The sequence below is a fragment of the Schistocerca serialis genome, chromosome 1 (assembly GCF_023864345.2).
Source record: "Schistocerca serialis cubense isolate TAMUIC-IGC-003099 chromosome 1, iqSchSeri2.2, whole genome shotgun sequence".
In the NCBI taxonomy this organism is placed as follows: domain Eukaryota; kingdom Metazoa; phylum Arthropoda; class Insecta; order Orthoptera; family Acrididae; genus Schistocerca; species Schistocerca serialis.
The window spans coordinates 836,379,457-836,407,087 of NC_064638.1; the positions used below are offsets into that span (position 1 = coordinate 836,379,457).

General features: G+C 39.6%; 1 protein-coding gene across 5 annotated transcripts in view; it reads left to right on the forward strand.

The window, feature by feature from the left end:
• The window catches only part of LOC126484870 (titin), a 471,820-nt gene that overhangs the window by 417,590 nt on the left and 26,599 nt on the right, over positions 1-27,631 (forward strand). For all 5 annotated transcript variants that reach the window (XM_050108484.1, XM_050108492.1, XM_050108469.1 and 2 more), the window contains 3 exons: positions 2,669-2,921; positions 15,022-15,310; positions 18,334-18,617. In XM_050108484.1, coding sequence (XP_049964441.1) covers positions 2,669-2,921; positions 15,022-15,310; positions 18,334-18,617 — 826 coding nt within the window. The remainder of the gene's footprint in view (positions 1-2,668; positions 2,922-15,021; positions 15,311-18,333; positions 18,618-27,631) is intronic.

The following is a 27,631-nucleotide window of genomic DNA, read 5'->3' on the forward strand; positions in this document are numbered from 1 at the left end:
ATCTTGGTTGTACTTTATTGTATCACTTTCTTTTCACTAGTTCTCCCTGGCGGCTGTATTTCGAAACACAAGTATTCTGTCGCAATTATCGCGCAGTAATTGCTACTGCACCCCTTTCGCGCGCTTAATATTTGTAAACCAATGACGTAGCCAAAATCTTAAAAGATTTTTGGATGAATAAATACATAAACCTAAAATGTAACCAAAAAAGTAAGCCCTATATTTCTGAGGCGAAGTCTGTATAAATCGTGGATTATACGAAGGAAATAGTGTGATGTGGGCATGTGGCTGCTGTTAAATTAAAAATTATTTATTCTAAACCTCTACATCAACGAAAATGATAAGATTGTAAAATCTTGGAAGAGTGGTTTGTCTGTAGATTATATTTACATGCCAGCTGTTGGTTAGTTTACCATAGAAGACAGCATTTTTCGCCTCCATCTGTTATTTCTTTTATATATGTGTTTGTGGCCCCCGATTTATCCCTGAATGCCTTAACCTGCACTATAACATTGATACCCGCGCATACGATTTCATTTGACGCCATATTAAACGCCGTGAAACTACATAGAATTTGTGGCGTCCTGTGTGAATGACAGCTCACGGTGCCACTACAGAAAGCTGCAAGCTGTGGCGTCACATCAGTGGCGTGTGTGAAACCGGCTGAAAGATGAAATAACTACAATACTCTCACTGTTAACGGTCGGACCTTTTTCTTTATGGTCCAAACTGTTGTTACGTTTATGACCTCCAGCAAGGGCGTATCCAGCGGGGCAGGAGCATAGCTGCGCCCCTCATCCATCTCCTGCTCTACCCCCTAAAATATCTCAAACTGAACTCGCATCCTACCCTGTCAAACAGTGAAATGAAGCAGTTCCCTTCTCTCTTTTATTTCATATGCTGGGTACGCTCTCGATCTCTATGGCCCAATTAATGTCTTGTCACTTGCGGCTACAGTGTTGCCACATAGGCTGCCACCTACCTCCCCGTTATAGGTGACCCACAAATACGGCGGGTCACTCGAGAAAAGCTGTTAATGTGTAACGTGGAGCTATGTCGGAAGTAGCCGCCGCGAGGTATGTCGGAATGCGAGATTCTTTGCCGAAAGCTGGTTTTAAGTGACCAATGACTAAACTGCGGCATATGGCGCGTTTTGTAGCCCCGAATTTAAACTAACGGTGCTAAACTAACCACAGCCTCTTGGTATCCGAGAAAACAGCCGTCAACAGTCTGCGGCAGAACTGAAATCGTGATCTGTTTGCTAACATCTACGAGCAAACTCAAGTCGGGAAAAATTCAGTTTCTGCACTAAAAGCAAATAGTAATTTCTCGCTATAATTTATTACCTGAAATTATCCTCATACTGGCTACACGAGCTGCTTCGTTACTGGCCGATTAGCAGTCCTTGTTGGTGTTTGGTTGCAACTTGTAGGCGACACGGGCAGATTCCAAACGAAAAAATAATGATAGGAAGAAAAATAATAGCAAATAAAGACGTCAATATGATGGCGAAAATGAAACAGGAAAGTATTAGAAATAAAAAGTTACATTTAAAACAGTTAATTAAATAAAAGTAACAATCAGACACTTTTGATTGGCTTTAGAAATTAAAAAAAATGTGCTATATTTGAGGAGATTCGAACCTATGACGCATAGATCAACTTTCTATGGTAACCATTGCGTTATGATGATGGTGATGTTTGGTTTGTGAGGAGCTCAACTGGGCGGTTATTAGCGCCCCTACAAACTCCCAGCCTTTGTTCAGTCCAATCTCGCCACTTTGATGAATGATGATGAAATGATGAGGACAACACAAACACCCAGTCATCTCGAGGAAGATGAAAATCCCTGTCCCCCCCGGGGATCGACTCCGGGACGCCGTGCTCAGGAAGCGAGAACGCGACCGCGAGACCACGAGTTGCGTACCTATTTTTTTATGGCACCATACCGTGTTAGGTATTTACGGCTGTCCCCACGATGAATTGCAGCTTTCAGAAATTCGGCTTCAAGCAATGTCGTGCAAAGCTTAGCTGATGTAAGTCCATCTCCGTGACTATGATAACTGTAAGTATGACGCCGAATCACGTCTTCCACAGAAGGACCCGGTAGCGTTTGGTTTAAAAGGTTCAAATGGCTATGAGCACTATGGGATTTAACATCTGAGGTCATCAGTCCCCTAGAACTTAGAACTACTTAAACCTAACTAACCTAAGGACATCACACACATCCATGCCCGAGGCAGGATTCGAACCTGCGACCGTAGCGGTCGCGCGGTTCCAGACTGTAGCGCCTAGAACCGCTGAGCCACCCCGGCCGGCAGTGTTTGGTTAGTAGTGTGTATGAAAACTGTGTATTTCTGTTCCATTTGCATCGCTGTGTGTGTGTGTGTGTGTGTGTGTGTGTGTGTGTGTGTGTGTGTGTGTGCGTGATTGATGAAATCCGAAATACTAGTGACAGACCTATGATTTGGGATTCCAACACACAAAGAAAGCAGGACAAGGAATTGGAAGTGAACTGACCAATTGCTGGGGCTGTTTAGCGACGACGAAAGTTTTGTGCGCGACGTTGGGCGTCCTGATTGGAGAGATTACGGCGTAAAGTGTCAACAATCGAGTGAGGACTATAGTGCAGACGAGCCTCCCTGAATGATCTGCGTGGGCGCCCACAGCACGCTGGGACCATCGCGGCCGCCGCGGCGGACCCGCTTGCTGCAGCAGCAGCAGTACGTGGAGATCGACGAGGCGGCGAGCAAGTCGCTGGAGGGCGGCGAGGAGGAGCCAGCGGCGGTCGACGGCGGCGTGGCCGGCGCGAGCAGCGCGCTGCAGGCGGGCGACGTGGTCGAGCGCATGAAGGGGCGCCCGCTGCCGCCGCCGCCCAGGCCGCCCCGCAAGCAGCGCGACGCCCGCGAAGACGCCCAGGAGGTGGGTAGCGCGGCCTAGCGCTGTGTGTACGCAGCCTGCTCAGAGGAAAGTTATGTTTTTTAAAGCTAGGACCGTCTGTATGCAACTGAACAAATATTGCCTTTTTCAGTTGCATACAGGTGGTCTTAAGAAGACAGATTTTATGCAGCTCTCAATCCTACTCTATCCTATCCAAAATTCTTCATTTCCGAGTAACTACTGCAACTTACATCCTTCTGAATCTGCTTACTGTATTCATCTCTTGGCCTCCCTCTGCTATCTTTACCTCCCACGCTTCCCTCCAGTACTAAATTGGCGATCCTCTGATGTCTCAGCATGTGTCTGCCAACCGATGCCTTCAAGTTGTGCCACAAATTTCTTTGCTCCCAAATTCTATTGAGTACCTCCTCATTAATTACATGATCTACACATCTAATTTTCAGAATTCTTCTGTAGCTTCTGTCTTCTTATCTAATCTGTTTATCACCCATGTTTCACTTCCATACATGGATACACTCTAGACAAATACCTTCAGGAAAGACTACCTAACACAAATATATATATTTGCCCCCCAGTTGGCATGGCTTTCCGGGCAGGAAGGAGCGCCTGGTCCCCGGCACGAATCCGCCCGGCGGATTTGTCTCAAGGTCTGGTGAACCAGCCAGTCTGTGGATGGTTTTTAGGTGGTTTTCCATCTGCCTCTGCGAATGCGGGCTGGTTCCCCTTATTCTGCCTCAGTTACACTATGTCGGCGATTGCTGCGCAAACAAGTTCTACACGTACGCATACATCACCATTACTCTACCACGCAAACATAGGGGTTACACTCGTCTGGTGTGAGACATTCCCTGGGGGGTCCATTGGGGGCCAAACCGCACAATAAACCTGGGTTCGGTGTACAGCGACGGAGGGGTGAAGTGGACTGCAGTAGTCGTCATGGGGTTATGGACCACTGCGGCGGGGTCGGAGCCTCTCCATCGTTTCAAGGTCCCCGGTTAACATACAGTACAATACAATACAAATATATATTCGATTTTAACAAATTTCTCTTCTTCATAAAGGCTTTTCTCGCCATTGCCAGTCTCAATTTTATACCCTCTCTACTTCGGCTATCATCAGTTACTTAGCTACCCAAATAGCAAAACTCAACCACTTCGCGTGTGTTGTTTCTAAATCTAATTCCCTCAGCATAACCTGTTTTAATTCGACTACCTTTCATTTTCCTCATTTTACTTTTGTTGATGTTCCTCTTAAATCCTCGTTTCAAGACACTGTCCATTTCGTTCAACTCCTCTTCCAAATCCTTTGTTCTCTCTGACTGAATTACAATGTCATCAACAACCCTCAAACTTTTTGTTCCTTATCCCTGAACTTTAATTCCTACTCCAAATTTTTCTTTTGTTCCTTTTATCGCTTGCTCAGTGTACAGATTGAATAACATCGGGGGTAGCCCACAAGCCTGTCTCACTCCCTTCTCAACCACTCCATCCCTTTGACTTTTGTAATTGTCGTCTAGCTTCTGTACAAGGTGTAAACAGCCTTTCGTTCCCTGTATTTTTCCCCTCTTGCTCTCAGAATTTCAAAGAGAATATTCTTGTAGATATTTTCAAAAGCCTCATCAAAGTCTAACCTAAAAATTATTAATACTGGGTGATCCAAAAAGAAAGAACAGATTTAAGTTGCTTATTACAGACAAACTATACACTGAGGTGACAAAAGTCGTGAGATACCACCTAATACTGTGTCAGACCTCCTTTTGGCGGCATAGTGGAGCAACTCGACATGGCACAGACTCAACGAGTCGTTGGAAGTCCACTGCAGAAATATTGAGCCATGCTGCCTCTATAGCCGTCCATAATCGCGAAAGTGTTGCCAGTGCAGGATGTTGGACAAGAACTGACCTCTCGATTAGTCCCATAAATGTTCGCTGGGCGATCTGTATGGCCCAAACATTCGCTCGAACTGTCCAGAATGTTCTTCAAACCATTCTGTAACAATTGCCGCCCGGTGACACGACATTGTTGTTTGAGAAGAAGTCAATGAACGGGTGTAAATTGTTCAGTTTGACCAGAGGACCCAGTTCGGTTCATGTAAACAAACCCCACACCATTAAGTACCCACCACCAACTTGCACAGCGCCTTGTTGACAACTTGGGTCCTTAGTTTCATGGGGTCTGGGCCACATTTGAACCTTACCATCAGCTCTTACCAACTGAAATACTGGCTCATCTGACCGGGCCACGGTTTTGCAGTCGTCTAAGGTCCAACCGATATGGTCAGGTGCCCGGGAAAGGCGCTGCAGGCGATTCGTGTTGTTATTAAAGGCACACGCGTCAGTCGTCTGCTGCCATAGCCCATTAACACCAGATTTTGCCGCACATTTCTAATGGATAAATTCCTTGTATGTTATTGAGTTCTGGGGCTATTTCAAGCAACGTTGCTTCTCTGTTAGCACTGACAACTTTACACAAACGCCGCTGCTCTTGGTCGTTAAGCGAAGACTGTCGGCCACTACGTTGTCCCTGGTGAGAGGTGATACTTGAAGTTCGGTATTCTCGGCACACTCTTGATACCATGGATTTCGGGATATTGATTTTCCTAATGATTTCCAGAATGGAATTTCCCATGCGTCTAGCTCCAGTTACCCCTCTGTGTTCAGAGTCTGTTAATTCCCATCGTGCAGCCATAATCCCGTTGCAAACATTTTCACATGAATCACCTGAATACAAAAGACAGCGCCGCCAATGCACTGCGCTTTTATACCTTGGTTTCGGCAGTTCAAAGACAATGACTTAGAGGTAAGTGACAAAATGCGTCCTGGTTGGTGCGCTGTACCATGGGTTGCTGCGACCCGGTCAGTTGGTGAATGCTGAACGCTACGAAGCACGATTACTCAATTTGAATGGCGCACGTAAAGACAGTGATGTGCACATCACTATCCATGACTTTAGTCACCTCAGTATGCAAGGCAGAAACACGTTGCCCACGACACTGGATGGAGGAGGGCTCAAAGTTTTGACACTGCTGCGCTGTTTCTTTGTAACAACATGAGAACTACACCACAAGAGAAATCATTTTGTATGTTGGTGTTGGAGTGCAACGTCCACTCTCCCGCTGATTCAGCGAGCAGCCGCCGCCCCTGCACGGGGACATTTATGAGCGGCATGCAAAATTCCTGAAAGTTGGTTGCATATGCTAAGGAAAAGCACTGGTCGGCCACACACGTCTGACGAAAATGTCGAGCTATCCAAGATTCTTTCACGCGTAACCCTCGAAAGTCCACAAGACGGGCAGGCCAGGAACTTCAAATTCCTCAAACAATGGCGTGGCGTGTTCTGAAACGACGCCTGCATATGAAGCCTTACAAGCTGCAGTTACTGCAGCAATTGCGGCCCTGCAACTGCAACGAAAGTTACGAATTTTGCATTTCAGTTCTCCAAGATATGACAGCGGGCACTTTTTCCCAACGACTCGTTTTTTTCGGACGAATCGACGTTTCTTCTACCGGGTAAAGCAAACCACCATGATATAAGAATCTTGAGGGTCACAAAACCTTGACGTCGTCGTCATGAAACAGACTCATACAAGAATATCGAGGGTCACAAAATCTTGGCGTCATGGTCGGTGATGAAAGAGACTCGCCAAAATTGAATGTTTTTTGTACCCTTTCTTTCCCCAAAGCTTCTGGAACTTTCTTTTTTGCGGGGAATCTGTAACAGGAATGTCATACCTGGACATGGCGCAAAATTGTTCGTTCCCTCAACTTTACGAAGATTCCAACGATTTCATGTTTATGTGTGATGGTGCCCCACATCACGGTGTTCTCTTAACAACACCATGCCACAGCGTTGGATCGGGAGAGGTGGACAACAAAATCTTGTTAATTGTTTTTCGTTTCCCAGCTCACGAGACCTCACACTTTTCGATTTTTTTTCTGGAAACATTATTTGGATCCCACAATTTGATCTCAGTAATTAACTTTGCAATATGGGACCCTAACTGATGATGATTTTGTTGATGAAGCGCAGATAAAAAAAACTATTTACCCAGTAACAAACACTCTATCTGATCATGATGCACAGTTGGTTAGGATAAACAACTTACTGCCATGACTCCAGGACAAATGTTTTTAAGAATAGTTTACAGGAGATAACATTGGATGTAACTTATAATGAACCAAATGCTAACGTAAAATTTGATCTATTCCATGATAAATTCGTATCATTATTTGAAAATAGCTCTCTGCTTAAGCTAATCAGAAAGGACATTGAACAGCCAGGTGAAAAACCATGGATCACTCAAGGGATTAAAGCATCTTGTGAAAGGAAAAGGGCAATGTATCCAGTGACAAAAGAAAGTTTGGATCCTGCAGTACTTACACGCTACAAAAACTACCGAAAATTACTAAGAAAGGTTATTAAAAAATCAAAGAACATGCACATAATTTATAAACCAGTACTTACAACAAGAGACTTCAGGTTATTAGAATGCTATGCAGTCTGCGACAACCAGCCACAGAACAAGACAACATCACTTCTAAACTGAATAGAATGGCTATAAATTATCACTAACAAGTAGCAAATGCATTTAATAATCATTTCTTAAATATGGTATGAAGCATAGGGACAAACAGTTCAAGAGCAAAATCACAGCAGTATGTTGAGTATGTAACTTTCATAAAATTCGATCATATGAATGTATCACCAACTTTTCCTTCTGAATCTGAGAAAATTATACATTCTCTCAAAAATAGGAACTCATCTTGTTTTGATGGTGTTTCCAGTAGTAGAGCACTAAATATTCATTCCCCTGTAAAAAACCCACAATTATCCAAAATATGTAAAGCATCACTAACTCAAGGCATTTTTCCAGAGAGAGTGAAATATATTGTTATTAAATCCCACTTTAGGAAAGTGATAAGGGAGATGTCAGTAACTACTAACACATTTCACTGCTGACATCACTCTCCAAATTTTTTGATAAAGTGGTGCATTCTAGAGTAGTATCTCACACTAGCAACAACCGTATCCTTAGCAAATCACAGTTTGGGTTTCAGAAGGGCTGCTCTGCTGAGAATGCCATTTACATGTTTACTCACCAGATTTTGCAATCATTAAATAATAAAATAGTGCTGGTTGGTATTTTCTACAATCTCTATGGCATTTGACTGTGTGAATCACAATATTCTCCTAGATAAATTGATGTTTTATTGGAGTTGTAGTATAGCCAACCAATAGATATTGTCACATATAACCAAAAGAACATAAAAAATTGTGCTTAGTAACTGAAGCAACATAGTCCAGGGACATAATTCTGACTGGAAAGAAATCACATGTGGGGTTCCCCAAGGTTCAATTCTAGGTCTACTACATTTTTCATATCTGTAAATGATCTTCTGTCTAATATACAACAAGCAGACTGGTTCTTTTGTAGATGAAACTAGTATTGTGATCTATCCAGGCATGCATATATGGAGACAGAAGAAATGGTGAACAAAATTCTTAAAAGTATTATTGACTGGTTTTCTGCAAATGGTCTCACTGTCACCAATGCTAAGTGTAACACGCAAAGAGGAAATAATAAATAGGGTGGAAACTTCAAAGTTGTCACGGATCCATATAGAAGAGAATCTGTTGGAAAAAATGCCGTTTGGAACTACTAAAACAACTTAGTTTAGCCAAATCATTGCAAAACTTGGGGAGAGACAAATCAGTATGTTGGCACATTTGCATATTTTCATTCAATAACATCATATGGAACAATGCTCTGGGGTAACTCATCTTTAAGAAAGAAAATATTCATTGCACAAAACAGTGCTGTTAGAATAATATGTGGTGCTCACCCACGATCATCTTGTAGCCATCTGTTTAATGAGTTGGGCATTCTGGCTACTGCTTCACAGTGTATTTATCCCCTCATGAAGTTTGTTGTAAATAATCCACTACAGTTCAAAAGGAACAATGATGTTCATAATCACACTACTAGAAGGAAAACTTCATTAGTCCACATTAAGGTTGTCTTTAGCACAAAAAGAAGTGCACATTCTTGTAACAAAAAATTTTGTTACCTTACCCAGTGATATGAAATGTCTGACAGACAGCAGAGTAAAATTTTAAGACAAACTGACAGAGTTTCTCCTTGACAACTCTTTCTGTTCTGTGATGTGTAAAAGGTGGTTGCTAGGAATTACTAACTCACATCGATAGATTTTTTCTCTTTGTAATAAAAAAATTAAAAACTTAAAAATGTTCATAATGTAAACATATGTACAAATTAACTTTCAATGTGAAATGACTCATTCCACATCATTATGATTTAGTGTGGAAAATGATCCATGGAACATGGAACTAACTGAAACTAAAGTAACTAAAATTGAGTGACAGATTCCACCTATGGTAGCTACTCTTCAAGAGCTGAGAAATCAAATTGTTGAAGCTGTTGATTCAATAAACAGGGATCTGTTGATTCTTGTTTAGAATGAACTGGATTACTATTTCAATGTTTCTTGAGCAACACATGGTGCTCGTGTTGAGTGTATACTATAGTGTCTGTGCGAATATAAAACTTTGAACCTTCCTCTAGCCAGTGACATGCGCATTATGTTTGTATCTTTTATAATTTGTTTGTAATAAAAAATTTAAAGCTGGTCTTTCTTTTTGAATCATTCTGTACAAAAGCAGCTGAGGACAGACAGGTGAAAAACATTAAAGGTACAAAATTTTGAGGCTTCTGTAACCACTTATCATGTTGCCTGTTGCCTTTTGTCTCAAGATCTTCAGAATATGGTAGTATATTGATTTTTCTGACATGTCACCAATACAAGTGGCTATCAAAGCCAAAGATTCACCATCCTCTGCTGCTGGTGGATTTTAATCAAGCCTGTGGCCAGAGATCATATGTAGCTGTCACACCAATGTCTGAGGGCTTTTCCCTGGATATTAATGCTGTGGTGCTCCATGTCTCACCTCCAACAGTTATTCACTAGAGCACAAGAATCCAGAATCTGCTTACCTTGAGACTATCTTCTTTCTTGTCAAACTGTTACCATGTTACTGAATTTCTGTGGCTTCTCTGAACAAACGGGCATGGTAATTCTTCTCCATAGCAAGAACCTGCATGTCAGTGAATTTCTTTTATTTGGCTGATCTCAGACAGCACATGCTCTCCCATGACAGATTTCTCCACCTGTCACAACCTGCAATATTGTTTATGTTTGATGATCCTGGCATTGCTGGATTGCCTAGTCATCCCTAAATAGATTTTTCCACATGAACATTTTATGTGGTATACTCCCAACATCATGAGTAGTGCATGCAAGATGAATATATGACCAACAGCATTTCATAATTGAGATGAAACATCGGAAATTCATCCTGAAAAGTGACAGGTAGTTGCACAAGAAGTGTCAGAAAACCTAACAGCCATGGAAATGACACATTGGATGAAGAAATGTCATGACCTTTCTGCCATATGTCCTCATGATGATAGATAGAACTAGCCATATGTTGTGCAAACATGATGTAAAGACTATTTACAAATCTGGCAAGATAACCAAAGAATATCTCAGATTAGCAGACAACAAAGGGGCCCCTGACACAATATCGTGAGTATATCACATTCCATGTATAGGATCACTGACTGTAAACATATTGCTGGTTGGAATGGATGGAGTTATCAGCCATAACAGAGGATGTGCTGTGTGGAACCTGCCACATTACAAAATTTACTGACATGCAGGTTAGCGAAGATCTGTCATGCCCATTCATTCAGGGAAGCCATAAGAATTAACTAATATGACAACAGTTTTAACAAGAAAAAAGATCAATGTAAACAGATCTTCATTTCCTATGCTGCAGGAAGCAACCATTGCAGGTAAGAAAGGCAATGACTGGGGAAAGGTCCTCAGAAGTTGGTGGGCAGATACATGTCACCTCTGGCCTCGCACTTGACCCCAGTCTGTAATCGGCAATGGACTGTGAATGTTTGACAGTGCCAGCCACTCATGTTGGTGAGACATCTAAATAATCTCTAAACAAACATTGGTCATACATCCCGAAAACAACCAACAGGTGATACACCAGTGTTATAGATGTTGCAAAAATGTTTGGACTACCATTGTGACTTGCATATCTTATGTTTCTGTGTATTTTTTATTTAATTAGAGACCACATTTCAATACTGGCACTCTTATTACCACAGGAAATGACTACATAAAGCCACCTGCACAACACAGATAAAATTAAACCTGCATTCATAAATCAGTTCAAAGGAACATGCTCTGTCTCCAGCCATGATTGGGACAGGTCTACTTATGTACACTGCCAATATGCACCACATGACCATTTCAATCTTAATTTGTGTTTCCACATGCAACAAAAGTGATGCCAGAACAAGTGACATGACAGCTGATACAGCAGTGGAGTTGTGTGCTGTTGTTCCCATACTCTTTTAAAAATTGTTGTGACACCATTTTCAACATGGTATCAGCTGGGATTATTCATACAGACTACAGACATTAGTGTTGTCATTCAGCTTATGGTATTAGAACTGAGCCAGGAATCCAATAAGAAGAAGAAAAAGTACAGATGTTGTATTTGGAATTGGAATTTATTCACAAAAGACACAAGCGGATCAAAGTAATGGACACATCATTTGTAAATGAAGACCCATATGTGAAACACATTTGGATAAGGCATGCTAGGTTCGAGTACTTGTAGAGCTATGATTTAAAGGTCTATTAAAAGTCTGATACTCAAATGAAAGACTCAAGTAAGGTTAGGAGTGACACTTCCAGTATTTGCCATTTGGTGATTAAATCTTTCCAATATTTAGCCCTATATCACATTCTCAAAAGTACTATTTCAAAGTATTTGTGTGAGATGTTGGATGCTATTTGTGATGGCCTAAAGACTCATTTTCACTCTTGCACCGCAGTCAGTTAAATACAATGAAATATATAAATTAAGCTATACTGAATTTTGGAGTTACGCTTCATCCAAGTGCACTAAAAGACACTGTAGTATAGTTGAATGCCTTTATTAAAAGCAACACTCAATACAAAATAATACTGCCAACAGAAAACTTGTTATTTCCTTTCTCAAATCCACTGGGCAAGTATTTAAAAAGCATTTGAAGTTACCTATACCAGAATATGATTATCTGAATATACTGCCAGTATTACATTAATTTTCACCACTTTTAGAATAAAGTTAGCTGCTGTGAAACTACAAATGTCATTTAACTTAGTATATAATATCTGCTTATTCACATACAAATTTTATTCATGCATCACATAATAGAAAAATCATCTACTTTCACTATGGAAATGAACCATTATGTGCTCATAACATCAACGACAAAACATTTATACACTGAAATTGCACATTCCACCTCTGCAGCATAATAAACCATACACAAAACAATGCATTTTGGAAAGACTTTAATGCAATCTATCACTGAAAGCACATGGCCTCTTAATATGCTAGCATAAATATGAAAACCATCAAATATGGCATCTTAGTGTCAAAGACAGCAGCCCATTCTGATGTTACTGAGTGGTGAGAGAAGGGAAGTTCTGTGACAAAGTTAAAATGTTTTTAATTTTTGTGGCATAGCTAAAAGTGATGTCGTACATTGTTGCCACAGGAATTTGGGTGTTTCCACATGCAACTTTGGTGACTGCACTCGAGCAGCAGCCAAGTGGCATAATTTTTGTTGCATGTGGAAACTTGGCTTTAGACCATGCATACATTGTCATTTTACAGCAAGAAGTTGTAAACATACGACACCAATGTAAACAGCATGACATGTGCAAAATTACATTATTCAGGTAGCTGACAGTGATATTTAGCGACCATTGCCTAAGTCACCTACTTGTTGTTTTATGGCAAACTGATTCTTCTTCTTCTGTGGTGGCACCAATAGTAAAAATGCTTTATTTTTCAAGTACAAAGCAAAAGCCCAATGTGCAACGAATGGGTGCTGCTATACTATGAAAAATAACACAGATCTGGCAGAACTTGTTTTCTATTCTGAGGTATTACATCAATTAGCTGTACTGTTCACATACTAATACTAATGTTATATAGGCCTTACAATCTACAATATCCCTCATAGATAGACCATACAAGTCTAGTGACTTTTTTCTCATGAGCAGAACATCATTTTGTTTGTCATGATTATCAGTCAGTTTAACTTCAGATGACACGGTAAGAAGTTCACAATCAGCATATGTCTCAAAAAAAAAAAAAATAAATAAATAAATAAATAAAAAATAAAATGAAAAAAAATAAAATAACTTTCATGATTGATATTTGCCGTTCAATTCACAGTTCAATGCCCATGGAGTATTCAGCATGTTGCAGCTGGTGTAAATCACTTTCCGCATGAGTTGTTTCAAAATGCCTGCCCTGTTCCATGGCCTACTTGTACACACATTGACAATTAATTACTTACTACATCTATAATAGAAATTTTATCGCCAACCTTTGCTCCATGCTCTGACAAGCAAGATGATTCCCATGGGATGTCCACAATTAATTTAGCACAGCAACCCTCTCTAAGCATGCAGAAATGAACAAAGCAAGGGTGTAACTGATTTAGGGCAACCAGACCAGTGCCCTGAGGTCCATAGGTTGAGAGGCCACTGGTGCTGAAGGAAAAGTATTTGATACTTGAAAAAGGCATAAAAGTACAAAATTTGGGTTGTACTTAAATAAACAATAAAACAGATAAATGGCGGTGTGTTCCTTTAAAAAATAATAATTTGACTTTCTGAACTTCATATAACCATTGCCCAAATTTAAAAATGTAAAATTCTGTCATAATCTACCCTTTAAGGGCAGCTTAAATGCAGTAAGATAATATTATAGTAAGAAGTTGTATATATGTCATGAGGCAGCATAACCTAAGGCACAAAAATTGCCCACACTATATTCGTCCAGTATTTGGGAATGAGAGCACTTAATGACTTCCAACAAATTTCACAGTAATTTCAAACCTCTATGAAACTTTCTCTAACTGTAACCGTTTGAACAACAGTGAAAGTTATTCACAAGTCAAGTTTAATGGTTGGTGCCATAAACAGTGGTACAAATGCTTCAGTTCTGTCCATATTTTTCAATTTTTCCAAGATTAATATGCAATATGGTATGTGAGACTGAACATTCATCTTTTGATTGTTATTCATCTTTAAATGTGTGATTATGGTACTGATGTAGGTATAGGACTTACTAAAGCTACTTTGATACAGGTATCTTTGCTAATTCTCTCTTCGCTATCTACAGTGATGATAATAATTTGTAAGTACTACATGCAACTATCAACCACATGAGCATATCACATGTTGCTTATCAGCTAGCAAAACTGCTTCTCACTACTCCCATCTGTCAATCACAAGGTTAATTTGTTTGAGCTGTACTAGCTTGTATAGTGGGAACAACTCACTTTCATACAGTCATTGTTGAATAGACTGAGACTCAAACTTAGATACCTGCATCCACAAAAGGTTATCTACCGACTGAACCACCCAAACATGCATACTAGGCCTACTAAAATTTCAAATTGTATGGTTCTAGCCCTTCTCCAATTTCTACAAAGACAATAATAATTTTCCATGTGTAACCAATATATTATATTCTCTGAAAAAAGCGAAATGAAATCCATCATAAACATACATATAATATGAGCCAGTGACAAATTAAGTCACCAGTAATTTGTCAGTGGAATGCAAGGTGCAAATTACAAAGTGAAATGACACTTGGTAGTATTTATTAGGGGACAGTAATTTCCTCCTTCAGTTATTTTTCTTTCACAGTTTTGGTTACCATAGTATGAGGTCATGTTTATTGTGCTATTTTGTAACGTAAGTGTAAATTACTATGTAAGTGTTGACTTTTTAAGTCCTCTGTGTTGTTAACATTGTTATCAACTTCACCCTCACATTTCACAGTAGTTCTAGTTGTATCAATATAATACACCACTACTTTCATAAAAATAAGAAACCAAATTATTTTTATATCAAATGTACGTATAGTTTGATGTTTTGGGAACAATCCGCCTTAGCCCCTATATGATAATACCCCATATACATGATCTGTGAAAAATGGAACCAACACCTCAGGTGGAGGACGACACTGCACTGCCAGAATCTATAGCAGAAGCAGCACGGCGGGAGGCTGAAGAGGAAGAGCCTCTAGTTGGTGCGTTGCGTGAAGATGCCATGGACGTGGAGGCAATGGCTGCTGATGAAGAGCCATCGGCAGCTGAGGAGGCATCAGTGGCAACACAGACAGACCCACTGCCCGATGATGTGTGTGTTGAGCCTGCCTCTGATGAGCCACCACCTACGTTTGCCGACGCCAGCACTGAGACAGAGCTCAAGGCAGCAGTCACCACTCAACCAAAGGCAAGTCCTACAGCCCCCTCTGTCTGATCTGCGCAGTTTTGCTGCAGCTCTCTTCTTCCAATTCATTGCATCTTACTGAAGTTGACGCCTCTCTTCACTGTCTTTGCATCATTTAATGATTGACAACTGTCTTAAAAACTAGAGCCGTATGCTGTACTGTCTTTTAAGCCATTCTCCCCCCCCCCCCTGCCCCCCCCCCCCCCCCCACCTCTATCACTGGATGAGTCTTCTGTCCTGTACTTTCACTCAGGAAAGAGGTTGTCAACACTTTTTTAGCAAAGGGTCTTGTAACCTGCTTTGCTAACCAAGTCACTTTATATTCTGTGAATGGAGACCATGCATGATTTGTATCAGGGGGATGCACTTTTGAGGTGCATAATGTCAGTGCTCAATTACATTTTCCAGCACAGTTTCATGAATTCTTATCTGGTGGACGTACTGGAGTGTAGCACATCTGAAAATGGCCCTTCTGATAGGAAATAGACAGTGACTAGTAATCCATGTAAAAGCTGGAGTGAATTTTGGAAACAACTAGTTAATAGCTGTCATCACCAATGGTCAATATTCAAAACAATCATTGCAAAAAACATGCCACAAAAACAATGGGTCAAACCAGTTACTTTGGCTCCCCCATAGGCATGCACCTCTGGCAGGATTAATACATAAATTATCTTTCCCATTTCATTGATGCATATACCTTCATCTTGTGACACTCAAATATAAATCATACTCTGCTAGATATCCATTTGTTAGTGATTGAATTACTTTTCATCCTGCAGTACTTATATGAATTATAAAATTTCTCTCCAAATGATAATTTATTTCATAACATGTCTAACAATGATGATAATAATAATAATCATCATCAGAATCCATTTTGATGCTTATAGGTCTCATTCAGTTATCACATAGCACAATACTTGAATCCATTATTCAAATACATGAGTAATTCACTGTTATTTCAAATAATTTTCTCGTGGAGTTAGAGCCATCAACCCTTCAGAAACCATTCTATAGCCAGTCAGATCTATATTTAGGTGAAACAGATATGCAAAGACAAAATTGTAAATCAGAAGTTGTAAACCATAAACTGACACAATAAATTTCCCTTTGAGAATTAAGTAGGGAGATGGATAGCTGTTGACTCCCTTCTTCAACAATGATCATAAGCCCTGACCGAGACTTGCACAACTGACAGTATCGTAACACAAACAGGAAAATCTGAGGCTGACAACCACTTAAAAAAATTAACTTCAGCATGTTAAACTCGTATCCAGCCTGCTGAAGAGCAAAGTCAAATACTGTATACTCCACTACTCCAATAGAACAAAGCCTTGTGTTTTTATTAAATGTTTAGCATTTCTTCACATTTCAGATTAGTTAACACTGGTCTCCTACTTCCTCTCTAATGGTTGTCATGGAAAATCAGACAATGTAGTCCAAAACCTTTCAAAATTCACTCATCATATAAAGTCCATTTAGTTCATTCTACAGTTGCCTCACACAGTCATGTTGTCAGCCAAGACAACGTGGGTGTGTGGATGTATATGTGTGTGTGTTTATTCTGTGCTAGGTAGTGCTAATGGAATCACCCAGTATCTCAGCCTTTTTTATGTGCCTGTTGACCACTCAACACATCAACTATACTGTAAGTTATTACCTTAAGTCCTTCCATTATTTAAATAGTGCTAGATATATATGAGTAATCAAGTCGTAATTGCAGGATATTTCAGGACATAGTTGTCAAATTGGACTTCTACCATAAAACATAGCATGAGATTACAAAAAGCCATCAGTTTATTTGGAAAAGTATCCATTCACACATCACTGCTAGAAAAGTGACAGTATGTAATACTATTGTCAAAAAACAAAGGCAACTAATGTTTAAATGTTGTGTTTTTCTTTTGTGTTCAGTACTCAAAATTTTGCAGAAAAATGTTTAATATTCTATAACAGTTATTGTATTGTTTGGATTGACACACAGGAGATATTACTTTCAGTCTTGGAAAAAATGGCATGATAACACTATGGCTAGCATTCCTTTTCAGGAACTGAAAACTATGGTGCTTGTCATCACCAAAGGAAACAGCTGTAAAAGTACTGCCAGTGAAATAATGTGAGCAGCAGACACATTAGCAAGTGACATGATAACATGATATGCTTGCAGAAATTTTGCAGTTCCTACTGTCATCATCTGCTTCTCTCTCTCTCTCTCTCTCTCTCTCTTTCTCTCAGATGAAAAATGGTCATAGCACTGACAGTCTGAGTGGGCAAATCAGTGTGTCTTTGGGATATTAGTGCTACTTATTATGGATATTAAATGAGTTGTAAATCCAAGTGGATAGCAACAGTGAACCGTTGTGTCAGAGAAACTGTCAATGTAAACTGAAGTTCAGTTTACAAAATAAAATTGCGTTGGTCACATTATCTACTTACTACACATTGGCAACAAATGTTATGTGCCTGCTACATTACACATGTACTGTATGCTGGAGCTCCTGTAGGGGTGTACATTTTTCCACTGCCTGACAAGCCACAAGTTTGGAAATTTTCAATATTTAAAAAAGAATGTTTGAAGTGTGTCTTAGTAGTTAAAATTTTGACATTTTGTTTCTTCTGGTGTGTTCTTCCTGTATAAAACATTCAGGGCAAGTTTTTATATGTCAGACAGGACCATTCCCTTGTTAGAACAGGTAGGCCTGTACCAGTACTTGTTTGCTTTGCATACTTTACATGGAGAACCTCCTTTATTAGTACTGGTTGAGGAAAAAGTGCATATGTTGTATTGTAATCACTGCAATTACATGATGCACCACCTACAAAATTCTGCACAGAAATAAGACAAAAAATGAAAAAGTGAGAAAATTCCCCTACTGGTCAAGGCTTTACTGTATAAATTAAACATTGTTTATGCTATTCAGATGATAACAGGAAATTTTTGTCTCCCTTAGAATGCATCATGTTCTTGAAGTTTCAGTTCATCTTTTCCTACTTTCAAATTTTTTTCACTTTACCATCTGCAGGAAGAAGTGCAAGAGGAAATTAGAGAACTGAGAGAGCAGATGGAAGCCCTTTCTGAAGAGAGTGCACGGCTGAAGGCAGAACAAGAGGCTTTGCAGAAGGCAGCAGAGACAAAAGCAATGATGCAGGAGGCAAGAATTACGGCATCAGTTGACCAACCACATGAGCCACCAACACCTCAACCACAGCCACAGCCACCGCCAGAGCCAATCATAATTGAGAAACCTGTGCCATTCTATGTCATGCCAGATGCTGACACTGAAGTTGAGCTTAAAGCTCGGCGGCTTGAGGTGTGTACCTATTATTTGTTAAGTTTTCATTTAAGTATTACTTTAGAAGCAGCTGAAAATATATTCTCTACATCAAATACATGTTTTTGATCACACACTTTTACACTTGATCTACCTAAAGTGGCCAAAATCATTTCTAGGTAGAAGCTCTTCTTTGATATACAACTAATATTCATCTATTACTTTTACAATTAGCTACATCCTCATGTGAATATTCTCAATCATTATTTAACAATCTATCTGTTTGCACATTTTATTGCAGCCAAGTTGATGGAATCTCTGATTTATTTTACTTCTTTTTCTAAAGCTTCCTGTTGTGTTCCAATCACTGCTAACATTTTGAGTAAAAAGTACAGGACAAAAAGACAAAGGGGAAAGAAATAGAAATCATTGGAGAGAGGGGGGCAGGGAGAAATGTAGAAGCAGGAAAATAACTAGTGCATCCTACTTCTTATTGTGTATTGTAAAATAATGGAAAGAAAGGGGATTCTACAACTTTTACTTTTATCACTGAGGACATGCAGCTCTACTGTATCACTTACAGATGAGTGCACCAACCTTGATTAAAAGTTTAACATGGTAAAGTCAGCATTTAATCCTGTTCAATACAAAATTCTGGCACACCAAACTCGATCAAAGTTAAATGAGGGAGCTGACCACAGTTAAATTTGACTGTGGCTCAAACACAATTTTCATGAGATGACCAGGGTTTTATAAGCATATAGTACTAAGATGGTGGCATGTTTTGATGTACTGACACAGACTCAAGGCATTGTGTGCTGTACTCTATATGTAAGATGAACCTAGAAAGTTTATCAATTTATGAATCAAATTTACAGGAGTATAACTAAATTGTGCCTCCAAACATGACCACACAACAATTGGATTTGTGTAATTTTTTTCATTTATGATACCTGAAGTTCAAAACTCAAATAAACCTCTCTCAAAGCAGTTCAATGTAAGTCTCAAAAATTCTCAGGAAATTCAACTTATAAGTTTTCTGAGCATGTTAAATATGCTAAAATAAAGTAGATTTATTGTGACAAGTGCTGTGCCTTTGTTGTAGCATGCTTACTCTCTGTGGTAAAGAAAAAGTAAAAAAAGATAGGAAAAATTTATTTTGTAGTTTTAAAATTATATAATCTTTTTGCAATGAAAACTGGATTTTTGTATGCAGCATATAGTTAGAAATAAGAAGACATGCATTTTTCATAAAATAGCAATTAGATGTGCTAATTAGCATATATTTGATGAATTTTATAATTGAATGACATAGGTATTTGAAGTGAATGGTAAAAAATGAAAAAAATAGTGACCAAAACAAGATGCTGTACATTTCTTCTTTGATACTGCAGCCATCTGTTCTTTTATTTTCACATGAACAAAACTGAGAAGTATGTCCACCTCATTCTTTGAAAAATTTGGTGTTGTTCTTTTGTTTTCTATTTCACCAAATATAAACAAATGGACTAGTGGTGAGGTATACACACACTTCTGCTTGTTGACGAAAGGGAGAGCATGTGACAATGATGTCACTTACCAATGATTTTCTAGAAAGCTTGTGTATATAGGTAGCTGTATGCAAATTCGTATCTCTATCATATCTTTGCCGCCCTGGGGTTCCTTCCATCACAGTACACAGACTTAACCATGGGCAAATGCATGGTTGACTGATGAAAATTTGCTGATTTGATTATTAGATTAGATTATTGTATTTTATTGTTTTGTATGTTAACCGGGGGCCTAGAAATGATGGAGAGGCTCCATCCCAGGTGCAGCTGCAGTGGTCCACAACCGCACGATGACTAACGCAGTCCACTTCACCCCTCCGCCGCCCCACACCTAACCACTCTTTCAGGGTTATTGTGCAGTTCAGCCCCCAGTGGCCCCCCCCCCCCCCCCCACCTCCCCTGAGGAAACATCTCACACCAGACGAATGTAACCCCTGTGTTTGCGTGGTAGAGTAATGGTGGTGTACACGTATGTGGAAAATTTGTTTGCACAGCAATCGCTGAAATAGTGTAGCTGGGGTGGAATAAGGGGAACCAGCTTGCATTCCCCCAGGCAGATGGAAAACCACCTAAAAACCATCCATAGATTGGCCGGCTCACCGAACCTCGACACAAGTTTGCCGGGTGGTTTCGTGCCAGGGACTAGGCATTCTTTCGCAATCTGGAAAGCCGTGCGTTAGACTGCATGGCTAACCAGATGGGATGGATTAGATTAGATCCAGGTTTTGTTCCATAGATTAAAAATGAGGTGGTTCTCATGGGTGTGGAACATGTCAGATTAAAAAAAACGTAGAATATTTGAATATAATACTCACTTCCCTGATCATCTGTCAGGAAATTGCCAAGATATGTTAATACATTACAGTAAACTTGAACTGCTGATATTTGAAGAATTAATACACTGTCAGAATAATAAATTTGTTGCATAAAATATCTAATCTTGGCTGTTGTGAACAAGTGTCCCTGATCAGTGATTGATGTTGGTGCATTGCATAGACATTTTAAATGCAATTTACTTTTAACTGTGATCATGGAACCTAGGTTCTCTTGGTTTTGGTAATGTTGGTGCATGCAAGCACTAACATTGATAGCATCCTCTTTGATAGAATATTCCAGAGATGAAAATTGTCCCCCATTCAGATCTTCAGGCAGGGACTTCTCAGGAGGACATAGTCATCAGGGCAGACAAAATTAACATTCTGCAGGTCAGGGCATGGAATGTTAGGTATCTTAATCAGACAGATCGGTAGGTAAGAGAATGTAAACGGGGAAGTGGATAGGTTGAAGTTAGATATAGTGAGAATTAATTAAGTGCAGTGACAGGAAGAACAGAATTTCTGGTCAGGTCAGTACAGAGTTATCTAGACAAAAAGAAATAAGAATAACACAGGAGTAGCCCTATTATCAATAAGAAAATAGGAATGCTGGTAATCTACTATGAACACCGTAGTGAGCACATTATCATAGCCAAGATAGACGTGAAGCCAACACCCACCACAGTAATAAAAGTTTATATGTCAAGTAGCTCCAGGGATGATGAAGAGATTAAAGAAATGTATGATGAGATAAAAGATATTATTCAGATAGTTAAGGGAGAGAAAAATTTAATTGTGATGGGTGACTGCTTTTCGATACTAGGAAATGGAAGAGAAGGAAAAATAGTAGGTGAATATGGAATTGGGGAGGGGAGGAGGGGGAGGGGGGAGGGAAGGAATGGTAGAGGAATCCATATGGTAGAATTTTGCACAGAGCATAATTTAATCATTGCTAACACTTGCTTTAAGAATCATGAAAGAATGTTGTACATGTGGAAGAGACCTGGAGACATTGGAAGACTCCAGATTGTTTACTTAATGGAAAGATAGAGATTTAGAAACCAGTTTTTAAACTTTAAGAGATTTCAAGGAACAGATGTGAGCTCTGACCATAATTTGCTGATTGTGAACTGCAGATTAAAATTGAATAAATTACAAAAAAGCAGGAATTTAAGGAGATGGGACATGGAGAAATTTAAAGAAACAGACACTACTGTATGTTTCAGAAGGAATATTAGACAACATTACATTGAAATAGGGAATAGGAAAACAATAAAGGACAAAGGGCTAGCTTTGAGAGATCAAATAGTGAAGGCATTAGTGGATATCATAGGCAAAAACACAAGCCCTGGTAGAAATCCTCAAATAATATAGTAGATACTGAATTTAACTGATGCAAAGGTAAAACATAAAAATGCAGAAAATGAATCAGGCAAAAGGCAATACAAACATTTAAAAAATGACATTAACAGAAAATCAATAATGGCTGAGTAAAAATGGCTAGAGGACAAATACAAGACTGTAGAAACATGCATGACTAGGGGAAAAATAGATGGTGTCTGCAAGAAAATGAAAGAGACCTTTGAAGAAAAGCAGTGAAGCAGTATGAATTTCGAGAGCTCAGACAGAAAGCCAGAACTAAGCAAAGAAAGGGAATCTGAAAGGTTGAAGGAATATACATAAGGGCTATATAAGGGAAAGAAACATGGAGAAAATGTTATAGAAAGGGAAGTAGATGATTTGGATGGGTGATGTGATACTGTTAGAAGAATTTAACAAACCACTGAAAGATTTAAATTCCAAAAAGGTCGTTAGAGTAGATGACATTCCCTCAAAATGATCGACATCTTAGGGAGAGCCAGCCAAGACAAAACAATTCAGTCTGGTGTGCAAGATATGTGGGTCAGGCAAATACCCTCAGACTTCAGGAAGAATGTGATAATTCAAATTCCAAAGAAGGCAGGTGCTGACAGTTGTGAATACCACCAAACCATCAGTTTAATAAGTCATGGGTACAAAATATTGATATGAATTATTTACAGAAGATTGGAAAAACTGATAGAAGCCAACCTCAGGAAGATCAGTTTAGATTTTGGAGAAGTAGAAATACACAGGTAATTCTGATCCTACACCTTACTTTAGAAGATAGGTTGAAGAAAGGCAAACCTATATTTTAGAGCAGTTGTTCATTTAAAGACATGTTCAGTTTGAACTACTCAGAAAGGAGTTACCAGAAAGATGATGAACAAAACTTACATTCTAGAAATCATACTATGGAATTTAATTAGTTTTAATTTGTTGGCAAAACAGAAAATCTGAAAAGAGAATGATGAACAGTTTGAAGTGGTACTCCATAGAGATTAGTGGACAGACTAATGTAGTTTTTTAGACTGGTAACTAAAGAACCAGGACTGCTGTTAGCCTTTTTATGAACAGGGAAGTGTGTGACAGTGAACAACTGTGAGCGACTAAACATTCTTCTCAGGATGGAGCAAAGCCAATGCTAACCACAATCATACACATTTTCATTTCCATTTCCCAATTTTATGATAGTAAAATGGGAAAAGTATGTGACAAAATTGAAGATTGGGCCAAGAGAGACCAGTTGGAGCTCAATGGGTGCCATGTCATCCTCTGCCAATGGCCTTATTGGATGTGGTTTGGCAGGGCATATGGTCAGCACATTGTTCCATTGTCATTGTTGAGTTTACTTTGGAACACCACTAATTGGTTGAGTAGCTCCTCAGTTGGCCTCACAAGACTGAGTGCACACTACACCAACCCCTCTCCTCTCCCATCCCCCTCCCCCTCCCCAGGAGGAAAAATTCCTGGCAGATAGGGAATCGAACTGGGTCCTCTGCATGGCAGACAGCAACACTGACCACTCAGCTATAGAGGTGTAGCATAAAACATGTAAAGGAGAATGAAAATATGATACTCTGGATTACTTCAAAACTATATTAATGGAGACACAAAAGGTAGAATTACTGAAGAACATGGGCTGTAAAAAATAATATCACCTCTGTCCTGGTTATAAGTGCTGAGGGAACTGATCCACATTCCTGGAATCGGGTGATTAATCTCATTACTTTTTAATTGTTGGATACTGTACCATTTACAGGGAATAGTGTGAACAGTGGTAGTAATGGGATGATTGTGTTTGACGGTCAACAACACAAGTAAGGCAAGTGTTGTGCTGGACTGTGCATGTTCAGTACGGACTAGGCATCAGTGCAGGTTGTTTACGAGTAGTGCACACTTCGCATTGGCATCCAGAGGCCGAGGTCAACGTACAATGAAAGACCTAACAGAGTTCCAAAGAGGGCAGATCCTGGGGGCCTGGTTAGCTGGAGCATCAATAACTAAGACAGCCAACTTACTGAATGTCTTAAGAGCAACTGTTTCAACAGTCATCACAGCCTACACAAAACATGGGATGACATCATCATGTAAACTTAATAGTGGGTGCAAATCAAAACTGAATGACAGAGATCATCATATGCTAATACAAATTGTGTCAGAACAACACGAAACTGTGGTGGCTAAAGTGACTGCACAACTCAATAGCCATCTTCAAGACCCTGTATCTATCGACACTGTCCGACAAGAACTGCATAAAGTGAATCTTCATGGATGAGCTGCTTACCAAAACCATTAGTGATGACAACCAATGCAAAGAAATGTAAAAGATGGTGTCAGGAACATAAATCCTGGACAGTTGATCAGTGGAAACATGTCATATGGCCCGTTGAGTCAACGTTATTTCCAATGTCAGGCCAGGTTTATGTCTGGAGAACACCAAAAGAAGCCTACAATCCTGATTGCTGGACTTCAACAGTTAAGCATGGAAGTGGAAGCATGATGGTGTGGGCAGCCATATCATGATATTCTGACGGTCCCAACATTAGCGTCAAAGACCGTGTTACAGCTTACAATGAAGGTTGATTTTTCTTTCAATTTTTTGACTAGTTTGTGTGAAGACATTTCTGCCTTTGCCCAGAAATGGTTCCATAAGATGCATCACTACATAATCTGAAATCCTTTCATCTTGGGATCATGCAGTATCCTTAAGAGAAACCATTGAGTATATACTTGTTTTCAGCATCTATAGGTAAACAATATTTTTGCCCATACTTGTCAGGCTTTGAAGCCATGAATTGTGTGAACGAGTACCAAGTTTTACTTAGGAAGAGCTGCTCGTCTATTGATATGTCACTTCCAGGTTTGTAACACATTGTACAGTTTTCTATGAATTTGTTTCAGACAGCAGAAACCAATGCAAACTTATCACTCTGTAATCGTACAGAGCATGTAGACTTCTTGACGAACCTCAGGAATCTCATTATCTTACAGAATCTATTTTTACTCGTGGTTTCCACACAAAATAGTAGGCCCCAGGAATCTGACCATAAGCTGTGAAGGTCTGTACTTCAGCAACCACCATGGGCATAAATAATTGCAATAAATGCTTCTAGTTCTTCTGTGGTCATTGACCAGCTGTCATTTCCTAGTACTCTGTGTGCCTCTGTTGTAGTACATTTCAAGATACGTTTGATTATATAATTTTCTATGAACAAGTGCCATGCACTTGATATAAGTTCAACACTTACATTTCTTTTTACATGTGGTATAAGTCAAGGAGATTCTCTCAAAATATTGTTTATAGGAACATGCCCACCTTGTGAATTAGGCACTGTTTCTATCCAAACTGTTCCATCAGGAGCAACTTCATGTCTTTCATCAGATGATGAAGAAGTGGTTACTTGTTCTGCTCTCTGAGAAACAGGATTATATCCTCTTCTGTTACATGATTCTCCTCGATCTATAGAGCACAAAAGTTGTCATCTGTTGATATCACATGTGTGCTCAACTGGAAATGGATCTGGTGATTGTGCAGGTCAAGGCAATATAACGACACTTGTAGAGCATGTTTACAACAACGGTATGTGGGCGAGCAGTACCCTGTTAGAAAACACCTCTTGGAATGGCAACACAACAGATCAAATCCCTAGAATGACATCTAAACCTGCATTTAGGGTGCATGGGGTAACCATGAGAGTGTTCCTGCTTTTGTACAGGACAATGCACCAGACCTTAACTCCAGGTGAAGGTCCAGTGTGTCTAGCACACTGTCATGTTGGTTGCAGGTCCTAAACTGCCCTCCATCCAACTAACACATGGGCATCACTGGCACTGAGGCAGAACCAGCTTTCATCAGAAAAAACAAAAGACATCCACCCTGTCTTCCACTGAGTTCTCACTTGACACCACTGAAATCGCAAATCGTGATGGTTTGGGTTCAGTGTAATGCACACCACAGGTGATCTGGCTCAGAGCCATTCTTAGAGCAACCAATTTGCATCATTCATTATGTCATTGTGGTGCCAACTGGTACCCAGATTGCTCCTGCAGATGCAGTATGATGTGCCACAGCCATACACCAAACACTATGGTCTTCCCTCTCCATAGTGCCACGTGACCATCCAGATACCGTCTTCTTGCAACCGTAAATTCTCATGACCGCTGCTGCAGCAATCATGTACAATGGCTACACTCCTGCCAAGTCTTTCTCCAGTATTGCAGAAGGAACATCCAACTTCTCAGCACTATTACATGACCTTGTTCGAACTCAGCGAGATGTTGATAATGGGGGCTTCATTGCTTAAGGGCATTCTTGACTAACATCAACTCGCCACGTCTAGTCTCATAGGTCACTAATGCTAATGACCGTTAGAGCATTTATTTGGAGCACACCTGATTTTCATCATCATAGTGGTGCTGCTAGTGCCACTGTTATGCGACTGGCACAAAATTAGAATAGACAGCATCTTTCAAATGCAGAAACAAGCCTACCAACTTCTGATTATGTTGCACAACTACTTCTTGGTGTTGCGATTTATTCCCATCAGTATAAATAAAATGATAAGGACCTGTCAATTAAGGATCTATATTTCAGTTATAGATTCATTAGTGTAGCAATGGTGGTCCATTTGCATAAATGTCGAAGTGTTTTACAAATTGAGTTACTTGGTGGGGAGCTAGTCAAGCTGTCATTGGCTGAAGTGTTGTAACATTGGTGGATTTTAGTGATGAAAGAGGTGCTCTTGAGAGCAGGAGGGAATAGACAAAGAAAGATTAGGTCATGACATCAAGTGAAAAAGAGACTCTAGTTTTCTGCCATTGGTGAGTATGGCAGAGTGGTGTGATTTTATGTATACACAGACATTTCAAATCTCTTATCAGATCTTGTTTATGGGCATTTAAGAATTTGGGTGAAGGAATTTATGTACTGAGTGCACGTCGCAGATTGATCTTAGAGAGATTCTGTCCTCTTTCATACCACACTAGTTAATTCAAAGGCTGTTGATATATATCAATAACTAACTTTTTACGTATAACACTGCTTTAGGACCACAATTCAGTAGGAGTTTGGGCTTTACAGAATATATTTAAGAAAGCCACCATAAAATCTAAATTAAGTACAGTAACATTATATGTAGATAAGAATATGATGATTATAAATTAGCAGCAATTATAATAATATACTTACTAGACTGTAAACTTCCATTATCTGTTTCGGAAGAATCAGAATCATAGTATTACATGGTTCATCTTTTCTCAATGCCTGCAGTAAAAACACTTCCTCTGAAAAAGTTCGCCACCATCTGAATCACACTCCATAACTCTT